Source organism: Artibeus jamaicensis, unplaced genomic scaffold (assembly GCF_021234435.1).
Source record: "Artibeus jamaicensis isolate MK-2021 breed Jamaican fruit bat unplaced genomic scaffold, CSHL_Jam_final contig_233, whole genome shotgun sequence".
Lineage (NCBI taxonomy): Eukaryota > Metazoa > Chordata > Mammalia > Chiroptera > Phyllostomidae > Artibeus > Artibeus jamaicensis.
The window spans coordinates 48,576,769-48,598,817 of NW_026521486.1; the positions used below are offsets into that span (position 1 = coordinate 48,576,769).

Below are 22,049 nucleotides of genomic sequence, written 5' to 3' on the forward strand. Positions count from 1 at the left end.
AGAGCCGACCAAGTGGCATTGTTCCCTCTCGGACCCTCCCCCATATACAGCACCACAACACAGTGACATGGGTTTCCCCACCCTGGTGAATATCTAAGGCTCTGCCCCTTACAATGTAACAGGTGTGCTGACTCAAAGAAATGTGGTCCAAATGAAAGAATAGATTGAAGCTCCAGAAAAAATACAACTAAGAAGAGATGAAGAGATGCCAACTAGGTTGGCAATGAAGAAATGGCCAACCTGTCAGATGCAAAGTTCAAAACACTGGTAATCAGGACGCTCACAGAAGTGGTTGAGTATGGTCGCAAAATAGAGGAAGAAGTGAAAGCTATGAAAAGTGTTACAAAGGAAAATGTATAGGGAACCAACAGTGACAGGAAGGAAACTGACTCAAATCAACAATTTGGAGTAGAAGAAAGAAATAACTAGAAGAGAATTAAAAAACAAGAATTTAAAAAAAGAGAGAGAGAGGCTCAGCAATGTCTGGGACAACTTTAAATGTTCCAACATCTAAATCATGGGGGTGCCAGAAGGAGAAGAGGAAGAACAAAAAATTGAAACTTATTTGAACAAATAATAAAGGAGAACTTCCCCAATCTGGCAAAGGAAGTAGACTTCCAGGAAGTTCAGGAAGCTCAGAAAATACTAAAGAAGTTGGACCCAAGGAAGCACACACTAAGGCACATCATAATTACATTACCCAAGATTAAAGCGAGAATCTTAAAAGTAGCAACAGAAAAGGAGACAGTTACCTGCAAAGGAGTTCCCATAAAACTCTCAGCTGATTTCTCAAAAGAAACCTTGCAGGCAGGAAAGGCCTGGAAAGTAGTTGAAGTCATGAAAGGCAAGGACCTACATCCAAGATTGCTCTATCCAGTAAAGCTATCATTTAGAATGGAAGGGCAGATAAAGTACTTCCCAGATAAGGTCAAGTTAAAGGAGCTCATCATCACCAAACCCTTATTGTACTCCATATTACAAGGGACTTATTAATATTAAAGGGACTTAGAAAAAGGAGGTGATCAAATCTATGAACAGTAAAATGACAACAAACAACTGTCAACAACTAAACCTAAAACAAAAACAAACTAAGCAAACAACTAGAACAGAATCACAGAAATGGAGATTACATGGAGTGTTATCAGTGGGGAGCGGGGTGGCGGTGGTGGCAGCGGGAAGAATAAGGGAAAAGGTACAGGGAATAAGAAGCATAAATGGTAGGTACAAAACAGGAGGAGGTCAGGAATAGTGTAGGAAATGGAAAAGCCAAAGAACTTATACGTATGACACATGGTCATGAACTAGGGGAGGCATGCTGGTGGGAGAGAGGGTGCAGGTTGGAGGGGAAGAAGGGGAGGAAAAACGGGATGACTATAATATCACACTCAATAAAATATACTTCAGAAGAAGAAAATTCAAAATGGTCAGGGTACATTAGTCTCTTCTTGAAAGAAGTTACTGAGGGAGTTACATGGAGCAGGGGAATCTAAATGGGCAGGTATTACAAAAGATCAGAATGATGTGATTATCTCATTGCATTAGCTCAGAGACTTGAATCTTAACTTTTACTGTTAGGAATTGTAGAAGTTCTCCAGCAGTTACAAAATGCAGGGACACTAATTCCTCCTAGACCGTGCACATGCTAAGAGAGAAAACCTGTAATTGGTTTCTGTTACAGGTAGTGCCAGTGAAGTACTGAAAGAATGGACAGTAACAGGCAAGAAAAAGGTAAAAATGAATTAAATTTAAAAACATGATATTGATATTATAAAAGTATTTAGGCTCTGCAAAATATTTGAAGAAAAGGTTACATATACATCTCCTGTTCAACTGCTTTAAAAAACTCTTCTGTGATGTTGAAGCACAGCTTTGTGGTAAAATGTTATAGCACAGAGTACGCTATAATCTCCTCTGTGTGACTGTATACAGGCAACAGAATGACCCTGCCACGGTGCAGTAGAGGAGGGTATGCCTCGGCCCGCGAGGCAGTCAACGGGGTCCGCCATATACCTGTAACGGATGAAGGGGGATGGGACAGGAGGCGCGAAGAATGGCAGCAAGACAAAGGATTCTGATCAAGCTGCAAATTTTATTTCAAAATGGAGGGAGTTATATAGAGGAGGGCAGTGGAGGAAGTGCAGTGGATAGGTGGCTTCAAAGCGTGCTGTAGCCTGCAATTGGCCGGGGGGTGCATGGCGGGCGCGTGATCAAGGCACTGATTGGTGTGCCACCCGCATGTCCAGGAGGGGGAGTTTCTATGGCTCCTGACTGCAACATCCTGTTATTCAGGCGTATCTCTCAGGTCTGATTGTATCAGCCTGTTTCAGGCTTATCCCAGCCCCCAACATCTCCTCCCTTATTTTTATTTTTAAGGTGAGGAGTGGACATTAACCGGCTAGGGGAGGCAGAGGTCTGGCTCCTCCTGAGCTCGTCCCGAGCTCTGAAGCACCCTTTTCGGAGGAGAGGGGTTGGGGTGCTGACCTCTATGCAAGCCGACTTGCCTTTTTATTGCTTTGAGGGCGAGGAGAATGTAGATAGGGTAGACTTTAACCAGCTGGGGGAGGCAGAGGCCTGACTCCTCCTGGGCTCATTCTGAGCTTTAGGGTACCTTTTGGAGGAGAGGAGTTGGGTACCAACCTCTTTGCAAGTCAGCTTACCTCTCAGGAGACTCGAAGTGGCCGTATGTACAGGCCTCTCCTTGCAGTGCTTTGCCTTGCACCCAGCGGTGTCTATCACAGCTACTTGGCTGTGAAGCATACCTTCGAGGGATATGCTGCTCCCGCAGGAGGGGAACCTGGCAGGAATCGTGGGCTAGCACCCCAGCGGCTGTATGGCTCAGAGTCCGCTCCATGTTCCAGCATTTCTAATTGTTGATAGTGCACCTGAATAGGCCTTCCTAGTACACTGTTAAGTTGGTCTTTGACTAAGTTAGTTATACGTCTAAGAATCCAGGGAGCAAAGGAGAGGATGAGGGTGATAGAAACTAAAGGTCCTAAGAGGGGAAGGGGGTAGGGGAGAATTCCGTTAAGTCCACCCCAAAGGGTGTGTTCGGAAAGTTCTTTTCCCTTTACAGACGCAGGGTTGTCCAAATAGGGCGAGGCAGGGGTTTTGGGGTGGTCCTTCTCGTCCTCCGTCTGTCTTTAGGTATGGGAGTGTTCTGAGTAGTATAATGATGTTTATTCGGTGCGTTCTGTTTCCTGTAATAGAAAGGAGAGAGAAGTCCCTCAGGGAGTATGGCTTATCCCTGGGTTTGATTAGATGCCGGAGCAGAGGCGAACATAGTCACAGAGCTCTCCTTGGCGATAGGGGCGGGATGGCATTTGGCAAGCGGGGTTGGCATTTTCATAAGCTAAGTGTTTAACGAAAGCGTTTTTTACTTCGCCCGCGCCAAAGAGCCTCTCAGCTAATTCCTGTAAACGACTTATAAAATCACTGTATGGCTCATCTGGGCCTTGTCTTATTTTTGCAAGAGAAGTGGTTGCGGTACCTTTTTGTGGAAGGCGCCTCCATGCTTTAAGACCCGTGGACTGGATTTGGGTTAAAAGTCCGGGGGGAAATTGAGCTTGTCTCTCATTGTTTTGATAGGGGGCGGAGCCAAGAAACTTAAGGATGCTCCAATTTTTAGAGGAGGATTTTCGCATATTGCGCTGGACAAACTGTTTAGCGGTGTCTTCATATTCGCTTTTCCAAAGAATAAAGTCACCTCCGCTCAGCGCTGCCTTTGCTAGAAAGAACCAATCATTGGGGCGTGAGCCAGCGCTCACTAAGATTTTCAATTAGGGCAAGGGAAAAGGGAGCTGTGGGCCCATAGTGTGTTACAGCAGCTTTGACTTTTTCTAGTGTTTTAAGACTAAGTTTTTTATACGTGTGAAAATAAGCTTGGGGGGTCGTAGTGTCTCTTATACTGGGCTGTGCTTCATCTATATCAGAAGGGGAGCTGTCAGAGTCTTCGGGGTCATCACTGTCAGGAAGGGGGGTAGCTGCAGCCGCAGCTGAACTATCTACGTTCTCGGTCTTATATGGGCAAGTCTGGGATCTAGTAACAGGGAATGCTAAAGTTTCGTGGGGAGGGGGACTGATCGTAAGAGCGGAGAGTTCATTGGCAATGGTTTTGATATCTCGGATGAAAGAGAGGGTTTCCTGAAGGAAAGGCTTTGGAAACGGAGTGAGTGCGGCGGTGAGCCGCCAGCGGCAAAGCAGTGGGTGCCTTGCACGCCGCGGGCGGAATGGCGGAAGCGCCATGCACCGGAGGCGAAATGGCGGCGGCGGGTGCGTGAGAGGTACTATAAGGGCAGGCGGTTTGAATGGTGGAAAGACTGCCGCACAGCGGCGGCCAGTCGGGATTATTGTAGCGAGCAGCCTCCTACTCTAACTCTGTCTGTTCAGAGGGGTCTAACTGGTCGCCGGGGGTCCTGGGAATTGGGGGGGGTGGAGCAGAGGGAATAGAACTCCTGAAGGGGAGGGTACAGAGAAGGGACTTGAGGGTCTGCATCTATTCGGATGGAAACAGAAGGACAGTTTGAAGGCGCTCGTGAGGGAGGTCGCGAAAGCAAGTCAGCACGATCGGGAAGGCCGTGGACTGAGGGGGGCTTTTGGAGGGGGGCCGGGGATTGATTGCGGAGAATTTCTTGCCCTTCTTTGCAAAGGCGCTGTATGTCAGGGGGAATTATTGTGGTTTTTAAGGATGTCTGTTATGAGGTTATAATAGTCAAAGGCAGTTATAGGGATAGTCTCGGGGCCAAAAACCTTATAATAGTCATTTAGACAGTTGCCTACACGGCGCCAGACGCGGGGAGTCAATGCTACCCTCCTGAGGGGAAACCATGGGCAGATTTTAAAAACGAAAGTGAAAAAGGAATTCAAATCTTTTTTACGAACTCTTATCTTGCGCACCTTGAGAGACTCTTTTAATTGAGCAACGAACAAATCATGTTGTGAGCATGCCTGTCCCATGGCTGGGTCTTACCTTTGAAATGCCGCTGTCGGGGGAACGGGGGTCGTCAGGGAATGCCGGCGCGCGGTTGAGTAGTCGCGGTGAGCCGGGCGAAACGCTGCGATCGGAGGGGACAGCGGTCCGCACAGGCGATCAGCGGGGCCCCACGTTGGGCGCCAGTTGCCTCGGCCCAAGAGGCAGTCAACGGGGTCCGCCGATGTACCTGTAACGGATGAAGGGGGATGGGACAGGAGGCGCGAAGAATGGCAGCAAGACAAAGGATTCTGATCAAGCTGCAAATTTTATTTCAAAATGGAGGGAGTTATATAGAGGAGGGCAGTGGAGGAAGTGCAGTGGATGGGTGGCTTCAGAGCGTGCTCTAGCCTGCAATTGGCCGGGGGGTGCATGGCGGGCGCGTGATCAAGGCACTGATTGGTGTGCCACCCGCGTGTCCTGGAGGGGGAGTTCTATGGCTCCTAACCGCAGCATCCTGTTATTCAGGTGCAACCTTCAGGTCGGATTGTATCAGCCTGTTTCAGGCTTATCCCAGCCCCCAACAAGGGTATGTTAATATTAGTCAGGAATGAAACAGGAGAGTGTATCAGTTAAAGCAGAGCGCCATGAGAGAAAGTGATGCAGTAGTCCATGGTTTTCAACATCATTCTTATCATAGATTAGTTAAAATAGTTTAGATGTTTAGGTCAGATAACTGTGTTATAACCTCTGATATTGATGAGCTTCAAGTTAAAGCCCAGCAAGGGCCTTTGCTACTATTGGTGTTCCAATTTAAGGAGTGAGAAGTCTCTTGGGCTGTAAGGTCGGTCAGAACAGGATTTATATCCTGTTCTACTAACTGGCTTTGCAACCTAGAAGTATGTTTAACTTTTGTGTGCCTTAGTTTGCTCATCCCCCATATAAGGAAGTAGTACTAAGAAATACTACTAGTACCTAGTTCGTGACATGCTCATTCTTATTTCCTTCTCCTTGTCCACTTGAAACCAAAATCCTTTCCTCACAGGGTAGTAGTAGCTGGTCTGAAAATGCTTTCCACAGCTCTGGACTCTAGATCTAGCTCCTTTAGGAAATACTTGAAGTATGGATTTTTTGAAAAGATTTTATTTATTTATTTTTAGAGAAGGGAATGGAGGGAGAAAGAGAGGGAGAGAAACATCAACGTGTGGTTGCCTCTCATGCACCTCCCACTGGGGACCTGGCCCAGCAACTCAAGCATGTCCCCTGACTGGAAATTGGACTGTTAACCCTTTGGTTCACAGCCTGTGCTCAATCCACTGAGCTACACCAGCCAGGGCTGTTTTTTAAAAATATAATATATCTTGAAACTTATGTCAATATATAAAGAGCTTTCTTGTTTTTTATGGATGTGTAGGCTTCCTACTGTTTGAATGTACTGTAACTAATTTAACTAGTCCTTTTATTGATCAACATTTTGGTTGTTTCCAATTCTTTGCTATTATTATGAATATTCAGTGAATAAACTTGTATATATAATTTCGCACATGTGTTAGTATTGCTGAGGATAGATTCCTAGATGTGGATTGCTAGGTAAAGGGTTATGTTATACATTTGTTATTTTGGTAAGTATTACCAGATTGTCATAGAGTACTACTTTCACTCCCACAAGTAATACAGGAGAATGCCTGCTTCTCCACACCCTCAGCCCTGTCAGCCCTACAGTGTAATCCAACTTTTTGACCTTTCCTAATCTAGTCGATAAAAAATGATATTGCAGTGCAGTTTTTCCAAATGTTTCTTACTGTAGAAAACACGGCATTTACCATTTTAGCTGTTTTTAAGTGTATAGCTTAGTGATATTAAATACATTCATAATGTTGTACAACCGTCACTACCATCCATCTCCAGAACTCTTTTTCCCCCTTTGGCTTTTATTCTAAGCTGGATCTGAACAATGAAGGCTTTATATTTTACTTTTTTTAAAAATTGAGGCTAATTGACATGTATAACATATTAATTTCAGGTGTACAACATAATGATCTAATATTTGTATGTCTTGTGAAATAACTCTAATTGTCCTGGCTGGTGTGGCTCAGTGGATTTAGTGCAGGCTTGTGAACCAGGGGGTCGCTGCTTTGATTCCCAGTCAGGGCATGTGCCTGGGTTGTGGGCCAGGTCCCCAGTTGGGGGACTTTGGGGTGCAAACTCACATTGGTGTTTCTCCCCCTCTCTTTCTCCTTCCCTTCCCCTCTCTCTAAAAAATAAATAAATAAAATCTTTAAAAAGATAATTAATTAACATCAATTTCCATACATGGTTACAAAAGTTTTGGTATGTAGAAACCATACTCTGAATTTTGGTCTTTTTCCAGGCTATCTGTATATAGTACAATACTTTCTCGTGATGCTGGGCAGCTGCAGTTCCCAGTTGACCACCTGAAAATGAGGGTGAACAACTGATAGACACTCTACATTGTATTCACTGTGTTAGATGGTTCGCCCAGCTGTAGGCTAATATAAATGTTCTGAGCCCATTTAAGGTAGGCTAGGTGGGGCGACAAGTTCCCAGTGCTTCCCCCTCTGCCATCTTCCCATAATTTTCTGCAGTGCATTTTTAATTTATGCCTCTTATTACTGAGGTTGCATTTCATTCCATATGCTTATATCCTATACCATTTTTTTCTATTGAGTTATTGTTTGTTTGTTAGAGCTCTCTATATAGTTAGCTCTTTGTAGATAATTGCACATATTTTTTCACACTTTGTAATTTATCTTTTGATTTTGCATATGGTGGGTTTTGCCATGCATAAGTTTCTTATACTTATGTGTTTGAGTTTATCCAAGGTATTTTACATGTTTTTTTCATTAGCAATTCAATATACACAGAAATGTGTTCAGTTTCTGGAAAAGCATTTGAGAAACTGGTAACATTGGTTGTCTTTGGGTAACTAGAGTTCCTCTCTGGGCGGGGGTCTTCTCTTTCATTTCTTTTTTTCAAATCTTTAACAACCATTAGAACAAAAAGAAGAAAAGCAAACCAAAACCTGCAGCAGAAGCAAGTAACAATATCCCAGATTCTAGTAAATCGGTTTCCATTCAAGAGGAGCAGTGCGCACCTTCTTCAGAAAAAGGTGGTATCAACGGTTACCATGCTAACGGTGCCATCAATGATACTGAGTCTGTGGACTCCCTCAGTGAAGGTATGGAAACCCTTTCAATAGATGCCAAAGAATTGGAGGATCCAGAGTCTGCCATGCCAGATGTGCAGGACAGAACAGGTGAGTTTACTAACAGGTCTTTGAAAAGTTGCATTCTCAGCCAGGGGCTTCCTGGTTTAAAAAGCAACCAATAAATTAAAACTAGTCAGTCTTACTTTTTAGTTTTTGTTACTTCTTATGCGAAAGGGTCACCTTTTGTAAGAAAGGTCTAGAAAAATATAATTATTTTCCATTGTCTCATATTTTAATTTTAGTCTAAAGCAGTCTTGTGGAAATCTTATAATTTAATAGTCCCTTAGTGTTTAACGACTACAGAAGGTGACAGTACAATTTTAAAAATTGCATACTTATTAAGGAAAATTATAATGAGTTGATGTTGATAGTATTATTCTAGGTATCAACATGGTGAGAAATATGTAAGAATAACCCTAAACCCATGGCTTTTATGAGAAGGAGACACTTGGCTTTTGTAGTCTCACATTTGTTTTCTAACAAAGAATTAAGATTAGTGTTAGTTATAAATTCAGATATTTTATATGTTTTCTTTTGTTTTATTGACCTTTTTGATGAGAGCTGGGAAGATATTGGGAATATCTCTTTTAAAATAGTTTTTAAAAATTATTTGTTTGTTAATCCAGGTTCCCTTGCTCTATTGCTACTGGTTTATAAATGTAACAGCAATTTAAGAACTATGCTGTACTTTCATTGATTCGTTTGCACAAACACAAAAAGAAAAACATAACACCTAAATTGACCTCAAACCAACCAAAGATAGTCTTAAATTTGGGGGGAAGCTAGCTCTCCTCTTTTTTCTAATTCTTTGCCTTTTCTGTTCCCTAAAGCTTTTAAAACTCTTTATTCCCTAGGACAGTGTAAAGCAGTTTTTTCCTCAACAGAACTTAGAGAAACTATCAGAAGTCGATAATGTTGACTCTGTTCACTTCCTTGTACCCAGAACTACCAGAAAGCTAACAAGGTCCAAGGATGGAGCTAGCCCATCTAGTGATGGGTTACTATAGACTTCTTCCTTCAGGACACTGCCGGGGGCTAAGTCAGACAGCCTCGTTCAACTGATTCTGCTCAATTGATTTGTTCTCAGCCATTTAAGGAATATAGTTTTGAAAAAGAACTTAAAGAAAGCAATAAACATAGTTTTACCTGAAATATTTTTACCTTTTTCTTTATGTACACTTAAGACTGCTTGCTTGATTTACCCTTAAATCTTGCTAAAACACTCTCCTGTTTCTTTGACAGGATCCATACTGGAAAATGGTGTCTCTAATTTTGAGGCCAAGTCTTTGACTGTGCACTCTACCCAGAATTCTCAACAAAATAGGAATATGGGAAAATCTCTCACAAGACCTCAGTTTTCAAATCTGGGCATGGAAGATGTTCCACTCTCCTCCACCAACAAAAAGCTAGGTAAATCAGAGGCCGAGCCTACCTTTTTGAGAAAACAAAAAATCTGTGTTTTTGGCTAAGAAAGGCAAATTACCTCTTTGTTCGCATAGATAATATCTGAGAAGATTCTGTAGGTAATCTTTTTCAAGTTTTCCAGGCAGTGACTATCCAGTTCTCTGTACACAGTGGAGTCTAATAGTACAATAGTTCAGATGCTATACAGTCTTGTTATAATAGTGGGTATTCCTTTTATAAGTGAAAGTGACCCTCTACTGCCAGGATGACTTTTATGCTACCATTAATCTGTTTCTTTTATTTGCTTGACTGCAACCTTTTTTTGCTGTTTCCTTCTTTTTTATCTCCTGCTTGACAATAGTAAAAACCTCTGCCATCTCTGACATGACGTTTGAAAGAAATATTTTCATTTCTCGTCACAACTTTGTGCTCTTACTTCACTGTCATTGTCTAGCTTTAAACAAGATCTTTTTTTTTAAATACCTCGTGTTGACTAGCGGTAGTTTTTTTAAAATTTAATTATAATAGTCATTTAAATAATCAATAATTAAACAGAGATAATAGCCCTTTTGAGTATCATCCATCCAAATGGAGTGGTCCACTCCACTAAACATGAAACCTAGAAATGTGAAAGACACTTGTGTCCTGTAATTCTTTATTGATGTGTTCCACATGAGCTAACATTAATTAGTGAAGCTCTACTTTCTCATCTTTCTAACATAAACCTCAGCTTAGTTCAGAAAAGCAAGTCTGACAATATTCAAACTAAAGGCACAAGGCTTGAAAGCTTTTAGTTAGACTTTTAAAGAAATCAAGTTGATATGAAGAAGAATTTAAATAAAAAATTTAAAATCTATATCTGGATATAGTATAAACTTCTAAGATCGATGATTCCAGCCATATATTGTATATTTAACTTTTGACATTGGTGATATTGCAATGTCTGTATGGTGAATTATATTCTAAAACCTATTCAAATTAGGTTTTAGTGAGTCTTTTTTTTTACTGTATTTCATTTCGTTTTGGATAGCTTTTTTTAAAGTATATTTTATTGATTATGCTACTACAGTTGTCCCATTTTTTCTCTCCACTTTATCCCCCTCTGCTCTGCACCCACTCTCCCACCAGTGTGCCTCCCCCTTACTTCATGTCCACGGGTCGTACATATAAGTTCTTTGGCTTCTCCATTTCCTATACTATTCTTAACCTCCCCCTGTCTATTTTGTGCTTATCATTTATGCTTCTTATTCCCTGTACCTTTTCCCCTATTCTTCCCCCTCCCTTCCCTGTTGATAACCCTCCATGTGATCTCCATATCTGTGATTCTGTTCCTGTTCTAGTTGTTTGCTTAGTTTGTTTATTTTTTAAAAAAAATTTTTTAGGTTCATTTGTTGATAGTTGTGAGTTTGTTGTCATTTTACTGTTCATAGTATTGGTCTCCTTTTTTTTCTTAGATAAGTCCCTTTAACATTTCATATGATAAGGGCTTGGTGATAAGAAACTCTAACTTGACCTTATCCGGGAAGCACTTTTATCTGCCCTTCCATTCTAAATGATAGTTTTGCTGGATAGAGTAATCTTGGATGTAGGTCCTTGCCTTTTATGATTCCAAATATTTCTTTCTAGCCCCTTTCTGCCTGCAAGGTTTATTTTGAAAACTCAGCCAATAATATTATGGGAACTCCTTTACAGCTAACTGTCTCCTTTTGTCTTGCAGCTTTTTAAGATTCTCTCCTTATCTTTAACCTTGGGTAATGTAATTATGATGTGACTTGGTGTGTGCTTCCTTGGGTCCAACATCTTTGGGACTCTGAGCTTCCTAGATTTGCATGTCTATTTCCTTTGCCAGATTGGGGAAGTTCTCCTTCCAATTAAAATGTTTCAATTTTTTGCTCTTCCTCTTCTCCTTCTGGCACCCCTATGGCTTGGATGTTGGAACATTTAAAGTCGTCCTGGAGGTTCCTAAGCCTCTCCTCATTTTTTTGAATTCTTGTTTCTTCATTCTGTTCTGGTTGAATGTTTATTTCTTCCTCTTATTCCAAATTGTTGATTTGAGTCCCTGTTTCCTTCCCTTCACTGTTGGTTCCCTGTATGTTTTTCTTTATTTCATTTTGTTTAGCCTTCACTTATTTCTTTATTTTGTGTTCGTACTCACCCATTTCTGTGAGTATCTTGATCACCAGTGTTTTGAACTCTGCATCTGATAGGTTGTCTATCTCTTCATTGCTTAGTTCTTTGCCTGGAGTTTTGATCTGTTCTTTCATTTGGGCCATATTTCTTTGTCACATTAAACCTGTTACAACATAAGGTGTGAAGCCTCAGGTGTTAGCCAGGGTGGGGCAATCCACTTTGCTGCACCGTGGCACTGTATTTGGGAGCAGGGTCAGAGAGGGAACAATGCCGTGTGCTTGGCTCTCGCCCCACTGTCAGTCACTTCCCTTGCTTCTCACAAGCGGATTGTGCCCTTTCAGGTGCTGATTCCTGGGTGGGCGGGCTTCTGTATGTTCTAGGATACCATGGGCTACTCCGAACAGACTTCCCTGTGAGACAGAGTTTCTCCCACTGCTACAACCCCCACAGATTTTTACAACCAGAGGTCATAAGGCTTTCTTTTTCAGTGCTGGAACGCTGGGTTGCGTGGTCTGTCCTGCTCCCTAGTTGTTCCCACTTTGAATGCGGGACCACCTGGTCTGCCAGCCGCCACCTTGCTGCATGTCCTCTCTACCTGGCTGCCCATATTCCCACCTCCTACTGGTCTGGATGAATGTTTCTTCTTGAACTCCTTGATTGTTGGACTTTCATACAGTTCAATTTTATGGATTTCTGATTTTTTTTTTAAACATCCTTGTTTTGGTTGTGTGAGGAAGGGAAGTGTATGTCTACATCTAATCATTTGGGATAGTTTCTAAATATACCGTCTTCACATTCATTAAGCTTTTTCTTAACAGTTTCTAACCTGTTAATTCTACCTAGTGTATTTTTCATCTTACACATTGTTTTTTTGCATTTCTAGAGGTTCAGTTGGGGTCTTTAAAATATTTTCCATGTCTCTCCTTAACATGCTTATGCTTTCCTCTACCTTCTTGAACACAGAGTATCTGATTATATTAGCTGTTTGATGTTCTGTCTACTTGATTCTGCATCTGTGTCATTTCTACATTAGTTTCTGTTAATTCACTTTTCACTATGGGTTATATATTTCTACCCCTTAAACGTCTAGTAATTTTTTATCGGATGCCAGACATAAGTTTTGCTTTGTTGATTGCTAGATACTTTCGTGTTTCTAAAAATATTCTTGCGATTTGTTCTGAGATTGTTATTTGGAAACAGTTGGAGACTTGCTTTTAAGCTTTGTTGGGTCTTACTAGAGCACCCTTTACTCTAGAGTTAATTTTGACTCATTTGTGAGTGTTTCCAAGTGCTGTACCTAGTGCCCCACTCTGGCTGGTGTGAAAATGAATTATTTCCGGCTTGGCTCTGGCGGAGTGGTTCGGTTGGTTGGAGTGTTGTCTCGTACAACATGGGGTTGCAGGTTCAATTCCCAGTCAGAGCACATGCCTGGGCTGCAGTTTCAATCCCTGGTTGGGGTGGGTACAGAAGGGGGCCATTTGATCTCTCTGTGTCTCTCTCTTTGTTTCTTCTTCTCTCTTTAAAATAATGGACATGTTCTTAGGTAAGGACTAAAAAAACACAAAACAACTATTCCTGGGTGAGCTCTGGGGATTCTGTTTCTCCTGCTCTTTCCAGTGGTTCTTTTCCTTGTCTTGAGTAGTTTCCTCACACTCATGCATTTGGAATCCTCTGTAGATCTTTGTACAACTCTCATCTTCGTAGAGCTCTCTCCTCTCCAGTACTCTGCCTTGAGAATTCTGACCTTGGCCTCCCTGAATTCTCAGTTCCGTCCCCTCAATTCAGGGAGGTTTCCTGGCTCAGTTTAGGAGCTCTCCTCTTTGCATTGCAGCCTGGAAACTCTTGGGGCAGTCATAGACCTGACTTATTTTGTTTCTGTTTTCTCAGGGAAAAAGTACTGCCTGTCGTCCACTGTCTGAAAACCGTTGTTTCAGATACTGTGTGTGTGTTTAGTTGTATAAGACAGGAAGGTGAATTAAATTCCTATTACTCCATCTTGGCCAGGGTACTTATTATATTTTTAAATCTATGAATACATTAGTTTTTTGTTGAAGAAGATGGCCCTATAGGAAACATTCATAGTCCACACATTTGTTACTTGACATGCTTAGGTGTTTGGATCCGTCTTTCAAGTTACCTATGCTTTGTAAAACTAATCTTTGGGAATTTTCCCAAGGTTCCAATATTGAAAAATCTGTGAAAGACCTCCAACGTTGCACAGTATCTCTTGCACGATATCGAGTTATAGTGAAAGAAGAGATGGATGCTTCCATTAAGAAAATGAAACAAGCTTTTGCTGAATTGCAGAGCTGGTAAGTTGCATTTGATATTAGTAGCACAAAAGCAATCATTTATAAAGATGGGCAGCCGTTCATCAGGATCTTTAATTCCTGACTGCTAACTACTCTACATAGTGGGGGAGTTAAAATTCCTACAGTAGATTCAGCTTTCTGCTTTGTTCTGCTGCTTTTGGCCAGTGTGGGAATGAGTAGGACAGAGAACTCCTAATGCTCTAGAAATGGGCCTGTGGTTAATGTTGTTCAGAAAGGGACAAATAATTATAGAATGGATCAGGCATTCTTTCTTTAGGGATCTATAATCAATGACATGATATTGCTGAATAAAATTATAACATAGAACAGATCTGTCTTTGTTTTCCTACCTTCTTTCGTCCTTCCTAGTGCACCCCACCCTAGTGGTCTCTTTATGCTTTAAAACCAGTTGTTTTAATTTTGTGTTTTTCAAGCTGTGACCAAAAGATGCTCATATCTTAAAATATATTAATAGATATTCTGTAGAGGAAATATGGTTTGGTAGTTAAAGAGATTTTAAAATACTTTTAACAGAAGTTTTATTACTGAACTTCTAGTACCTTTAAAATGTTAATGTACATTGTGAATCTACAAGAGGGAGCTGAGCTACATGATGTTCCTCAAATGTACCTGATTATAGAATCTTTCGTGGGGAAGAAGTATATTCTAATGTTTTTCTAAAATACCAAAGCGGTCTTGATTATTAGATACTAGGTGTTAATTGATACTTAAACCTACCTCCTTTCTGGAATGCATTTGCATTTTTATAAGGGACTTTTTTGAAGCTAGAAAAGACTTAAGGAGGAAATTAAGTAAAATGATGGGAAGAAAAGCAGCTAGGTTGATGTTTTGGGGGGATAGAGGACTGTCTGCTCTGCTTATTTATAAAACTTGCCTGGATCTCTGAAAAATGAGAGGAAGTATTCATGAATAGAGAGAACCTGTACCACCCTTCCTCCCAGCCATCTGTTTTCTTGCCTCTCACGTTCCTCTTAGGTCACATTCAACTGTGTCTCTGTTCACAAACTTAGTCTGGTTACTTTATGCCACAGCAGACAAGAGAAGTATGGGCAGCCTCAGACCTGCTGTTCTCTGGACTTGAAGAAGAGTGAATTAACAAAGATGCAGAATAAAGCCTCCAAAAAGTTGCTGACCCCTTTGTGTTTTATTTACAGATTGTAGAATGGTCCATTAAACCATTATAACCAAAAAGTAGTTTTAGGGTAGATAATTCATGTACTACTAGTCTACTTTGTCCTGAAAGGACAAATTTCCCCTTTCAGTTTTTACTCGTATAGCTAAAAACTTAACGTCATATCTTTAGTATTTTTTAAAGATTTTATTTTTTTTTAGAGAGGGGAAGGGAGGGGAAAAGAGAAAAATATCAGTGTGTGGTTTCCTCTCATGTGGCCCCCACTGGGGCCTGGCCCTCAACCCAGGCATGTGCCCTGACTGGGAATCAAACCTGCGACCCTTTGGTCCGCAGGCCAGCAGCACTCAGTCCACTGAGCTACACCAGCCAGGGCTCTTTAGTATTTTTTTCTACAAACATTTTTGCTCTAGTCACATTACTCAGTGTCTCAAAAACTTAACATTCACACTTCCTTTTCTACTTTGCCCGCCTAATATGCTCTCCTATATCCTTGTACTTATCTAAATTCAACTAATTCTTCCACACTTACCTATTTTAAGATTCTAACTAATGGAAATTTTTCTGGGTAACTGATTTCTTCTCTTTCTGCACCTCTGTGAGGAAGCATTATGCCCTTTGCCCTGGATTATGATCGTATCAGATATTGTTGGCTCATTTGGAAAAGAATAAAGTGCTAAAAGTAGGTCATCACAAGGTTGCCTTGATAAGCCTCTGGTCTCCGTGATTGTTTAGCTTACTGGTTACTTAGCCACAGGATCTGATTCCATTCAGAACCAGCCTGGAGCAGGAAACACAGTTCCGGGAGAGAGATTTGTGAGTTCCTGTTGACTTGGAACCTAGCCAGGGGAGCTTCCTTCAATAAATGACAAATGGATGGTTTCCTGCCTGGGAACTGTGTATTTAGGATTGATTAGCAGACATAGCAACCAGGTCAATTTAATTTGAGGAAAGAGATTACCTGCCCTTTCCTGCTGGTATAAAACCCTTCTGTATGGCTGATTGGGTTTTTTAACTACCTTATTTCAGTGCCCCTTGTAGTTGTTAGTTCGAGACATAATTGACAGGTGAGCTAATTCTGTTTGGCACCGAACCAGAGCTTGGAGTTACTGTCACTTAGGAAGCATTTTTTGTGTTGGTTGTAGCCAAAAGAACAGGGCACTAGGAGAATTACACTGATAACTGCTTTCACTTCGAGGCCAAATGAAAACTGACATATACCTACAGGAGGGTAAAATCCTTAGGTATATCCTTAGGTATAAAATCCTTAGGTATAAGGTATAAATCCTTAGGCCCAGCTTTCTAGTATGTAACACTTAAAAATCTGTTCATATTGATGATTCAGTAATAATCATCTCTGCACCTAAGCTACTCTCTTACTAATAAAATTTGTCTGACATCATGGAGCTATTAGTCGACTTCAGTGTGATATAAGGCTGTTAAGGAGCAGAGATGGAGTGGAGCATGAAGCCAGAGCACAGACACTGCTCTGGGTGGTTGCCGTGCGTTGGTGAAAAATACACAGAGCACACACACTCAACCTGCCTTTTCAATAGAAATTCCTACTTTATTGAAAGTCAAAAGGTACTTACAAAAGGAGAAAATGGGTAGGAGAAAAGGACTGTCAAGAAAGTTGAAATTTATAGTGCATAAAGTCAATCAATGTGAGTCTGTACTTAAGATTTTGAAATTTTTTCTAGCTGATTTCTCATTAACTTTAGAAAAGTTCCTTTTACTTGAGGTTCTCTTTTCTTCTTATATTAATCTACCAGTAGTCTTACCAAAGACTTTCAGATCCTTACATCTAAAGTTTATACAGAGATGCTGGAATCATTTTGTGAACAAGAGCACTTTCAAAAATGTCAAAAATACATAGAAATAAAGGAATGTGCAGATGTATTATTTTAAAATGTACATCTCATTCTATAGTTTTAAATTCTTCAATTTTTTATGTTTAGGATATTAATACCTTATTTCTACTAGCACTTAGTAGCTCCATGAGTCTCAGTGTTCTTTGACTTAATAATTTAACTGTTTAAAATAAATAAATAAATTGATAAAAATTTAACTTTTTAATCATTTCTGGAAGTAATTAGTGACATGAAAATTAGTTTACATTTGCCAAACATATTCAATCATATATCTATATATGTAGGAGTTTTTCATTCTACTTTACTGTCAAATCCCTTTTTCCATTAAAAGCGATTTGAGTCCTGACTAGTGTAGCTCAGTGGGTTGGGCATTGTTCTGCCAACCAAAAGGTCACCGGTTCAGTTCCCAGTCAGGGCATGTGCTTCAGTTGCAGGCCAAGTCCCTGGTTATCGGTGTGGGAGAGGCAACCGATTGATGTTTCTCCCCCCTCTCTCCCTTCCTTCCCCTCACCCTAAATATATGTAAAATCTTTAAAAAGGGGGAGGGGATTTGAGTCTTAGATTAAGTGATTTGCCTAACCTGACATCTTAAGTTGCAGACTCAGTATTCAAGTCTACGATTTCTGACTCCCAGTAACCTTACGATCTTCCTTCCATCCATCACTGAGGGCTCACTTCCCCACTAAAGCTTGGGAAGAAGGCTGGGGATTATTGGTACATGTTATATATGTTATTTCCTCCTCAGCTTAAAGCTATGTAGTAGCAGAGAAACCCCACTGTGGGAGAATTCAGGGACTAAGGAGTTTAGTCATTATGGAACAGAGTTGAACGAGGAGGACTGGGGTTTTGACTGAGCCTGTGGAAGAGTTTATCATTATTTTTTTTAGTTCAAAAATACCACTGTAAGAAGGAGTACTCTATCCAAATATTCATTCTTTTAAAAATTTTGTAATTCACAAGATCTTATATTACATTTCTTAAGTCACAACTTGAAGTGACTTGTGATTCAAATATTCTTCAGGTCAGATTTTAGTTGTGGGAAAAGTGTGAAGACTAAGGGAAAGTTCACTTGGAATAGAGTCAATTAGAAAAGATTTCTTGGAGAAAATGAATCATTAACAAGCTTTGAAAGAGGCATAGAATTTACATTGGCAGAAAGAACGGGGATAAAATACTGCATTTAGGAAATATGGTACAAGCAGGGGACAGAAGGGACTTGTAGGGACTAGAGTGCAGTGTGAGTTAAGGGACAGCGTGTACTAGAAAGCTGTGTGGGGTAAAGGCAGAGACCAAGGCAGAAGGTGAGCATTTGATGAGAGAATCTGAATTCTTTTTTCCTGTTTTTAAAGGTTCCATTTTTCTCTCTTATTTCCCATAATTATAGCAATAGTTTTTTTGAAAAATAGAAATGAAGTCATGCAACTCTACCACCTTAACACATAATTTTCTCTGTTTCCTTGGGTCCCTTAGCTATCTGCACACGTAATTTTAATAGTTGTAATCATACTGAGACTGAAATTTTGTAATGCATTCTTTTCACTCCAAGTTATCTTAGAGTCTATATAACTGCCTACACTGTGTTATTGTGTATGTGCTTATTTAAGAATTTCTATGACAATGAATTTGGATTGTATAATGATTTATCAGAGTTATTATGGAGGCATTTTACTAAATAGATACTCGGAAACTGAGAAATCAAGATTAGTACAGACACTTAGAATAATTGCTGCTGCCATTTTTGAGCTATTAATGTATGTCAGAAGCTTTCCTGCACAATCTCTCTGCTATATATGTTATATGTTATAACAATATCACTTGTAGTATTAAACCTATTTTATAGGTGAGAAAAGATGATCACAGAAGATGATACATTGCCCAAAGTCATACTTGGTGTTAAGCAACACTTTTCTATTATACCATGCTTCCTTTTTCTGTGTCTTATCAGGTATCTGTTTGCCTGTATTTTCCAATTGCCCAGAGAGAAGATTCAAAAAAATAGGTCACAGTTTCAAATGAGGATGTCATCAGGCACTCATTATGTGGCTTAACTCTAACCAGTTTTTCTTACCAACTAGAAAGCTAAATAATAAACTCCTCGGTAATCTAGATTGCTGCTGGGTTTTTTTTCTAAATGTATCGTAAAATGTTACTGAGTCATACGGTCTCCAGTATTACTGCAGAATTAAGATGCTTTTGACAACTGGAAAAGAACAGAAAGAAAGGTTATTCATTGAGGGCCTGTCCCACAAGAACAGCTTATGCTCACACTCCAACTTCTTAAAAGCTACTACCCAGTTCTTCAGCTCTCTATATGACCCAGCTACCTAACTGGTATTTTTTGTTTTTATTTTGAGCCCAGATGTGTACCATGCTCGCTCGAGTAAGGCCAGGGTGGGGAGTATGGGTTTTACAAAACACATGAAGTATCATTAATTCTCTGCTAATAAAAACTCCTGACAATGCTCTTTTTTTTTTTTTTGGTTGTTTATTATGTGAAGAGGGAAGTGTCTTCAGAGAAGTGAAGGTGTTTGTATTGACTTTGCTTGGAGTTCTGCTTTGGTTGGCTAATGGAATTAGAATAAATAGGTTTTAGGTTTTCAGCAAATAAAATCAAGTGCAAATGTTTTCTAAGAACATTATTGAATGGCTTAGAGTATTATCCTATGAAATCATTGGCTGTGGAATTGCCAGAATTGTGTTTCCATTATAACATTGTTTTCTAATGCAACAACCATAAACAAATGATAGTGAACAGATAGTTCTTTGGTACCCAAGGCAAGAGCTAGAATCAGTAAGCTGCATGTTATATATAATAATTGGAGGGCTTAGCTTTAAACAATAGCCACAATATAGCGTAGAGATATGAATGATAATAATATAGAAACTCCTATTCCAAGCAGCTAAATTACACAAAAGCTATAGAGTAAATTGAGCAAATGGTGAAGGTGATAAAAAATACAGGTAAGCAGGGAAGGAAATACAGAACATTCAGATATTTACCAGTACTTTTCCTTAGTAATGGTGAGTAATCATTTAAAGCCATCTATCATGATTGAAGAAAAGATGTGGAAATTCTCTATACTCTATAAGGTCCAGGCTTAATAAGACCTAAGGCCTTTCTAAACAGAGTGCCAGCAATATTTAGCTGAATTACAATAGCAGTTTCAAAATCCAGAATATCAGATGCTTCTTGTGGTATCTTTCTATTCAGGAGAGCCTTCAGGGAATGGTTACAAGCTTAGTAGCCTCATGGATTGGAGTGAGCAAGGCAGCAGAAAGTGTAATGGTCTGAACGGCCCTGTCAGACACTCTGAGGGGAGCCATTGCTTGCATTTACAGCATCGAAGAAACCCTGTTACCTTGAGGTACAGGTGCTTTTGAATCTCTTGGCCACAGATCCACATTGGGACCACGGTTTAGCTTAGGTGCAGGCGGGAAACTTTAGCTTAGCTTTTTTCATTGTTAATTGTATTATAGTAAATTGTTGTTTTTAATTGTAAAAAATTGTTCTGCTATTTATTCTTTTTTTATTAAAAATTTTTTTTATTGTTCAAGTACAGTTGTCTCCATTTCCCCTCCCCACTCCCCCCAACTTCAGCCATCCCACCTCCTACCCCTGATCCCACCCACCCCCTTTGGTTTAGTCCATGTATCCTTTATAGATGTTCCTGAAAACCCTTCCCTCCTCCCCCCATTATCCCTTCCCTGCTATTTATTCTTATGCTTAGCCTACTTCCCACTTTTGAACTCTTCCACCTTCTCTATTTATTTTGTAATGCACGTAGTTCCCCAACTTTTTGTTATGAAAACTTTCAAGAAATAGAAACATTGGTAGCACAGTGATCAGTGTATTTTCTGTGTGTGTGTTTGTGTGTGTTTTGGTGGAACCATTTGGAAATTGGAGACATGAACTGCCCTTAAATGCTTTAGTGTGAATGACATAAAAATATGGTTGTTCTTCTACTCAACTAGAACTTTACATTATGTGATGTGTTTTTAATAAGAAAGTTATTATATGTTTTGTATTGGTCTCAGCCTATTAACAGTGGTGCCATCAGCTAGCTATGCCTGGGGGTACTGTGGCAGTCCCCCACATGAGCCTTTGTGGCTGGACTGGCCCTTGTGGTTCTTATAGTTGTAAGATGCACTTCAGCAACAACAGCCAGAGACTTTAAAAAAACAAGACTTATTATTCACAGGTTCTGGAGGGTAGGAGCACTCCCAAGGCTGCAGGGCAAGGTGGAGTGGGAGGAGAGAAAGGATTCCTTGGATGCTTCCTCTATTGGGTTAAAGCGTGGGTGCCTAGGGTTTTGCAGGTTCATTCTTTATTGGTGAATTTAAAACATAAGAGGGGAATTAAAGTGCAGAAGGGAAAGCAGGGTCTTTCCTGTGGTCCATTATCTAGGTCACAGGGGGCTTTCTAAGAGAGGGACTCCATGTGAGGGGTGGGGGGAGCTCCTTGGCTTTTTATCTAGTTGTGAGGCCGGCAGTGTGTTTGTTGGAGACGGATACCTTCAGAATGGACTTCTCAGCAATCAAGCTTAATGTCAAAATACCACATGTGTTTTAATATTTACTCATTTTTGTGTTTTAAAGGCCTGTAAAAAATTTAATGGCAAAACTGCAAATACTCATCAAGCTTTTCTCCAAGAAAATACCCTAACGGCTTTAGCTGACCAGTAGGTTTCTCTGTCTAATGTGTGGCCAACACCACAGGGCCTCTCAGTATATGTCACCAAGAGAAGGCAACCTGAAAATGAAAGGAAACAATACTTACTGCTTCTCAGTATTTTTTGGCATAAAAATGTAAAGTAATTTTTTTAATGGGGTGGTTGTATGGTTGTCCATGCGTTACCCTAAGAATTTCTCATGGTCTCTTGTGAATCAATGAAGCAACAAAGTTTATTTAAATGGATGCTTTTTCTCGGGGGAAAAAGTGCCATCACAGTGTACTAGCTCACAATGCCCCAAAAAGTCTGATTGTGACAGGGCAAAATTTTTTTCCTTGCTAAAAGTAAGGTCATGTGACAGTCTACTTTCCATAATT

At 40.3% G+C, this 22,049-nt stretch overlaps 1 protein-coding gene across 9 annotated transcripts in view; it reads left to right on the forward strand.

The window, feature by feature from the left end:
* The window catches only part of SPATS2 (spermatogenesis associated serine rich 2), a 114,305-nt gene that overhangs the window by 74,979 nt on the left and 17,277 nt on the right, over positions 1-22,049 (forward strand). For all 9 annotated transcript variants that reach the window (XM_037136221.2, XM_037136175.2, XM_037136179.2 and 6 more), the window contains 4 exons: positions 1,679-1,728; positions 7,922-8,183; positions 9,378-9,545; positions 13,846-13,981. In XM_037136221.2, the coding sequence (XP_036992116.2) occupies positions 1,679-1,728; positions 7,922-8,183; positions 9,378-9,545; positions 13,846-13,981 (616 nt within the window). The remainder of the gene's footprint in view (positions 1-1,678; positions 1,729-7,921; positions 8,184-9,377; positions 9,546-13,845; positions 13,982-22,049) is intronic.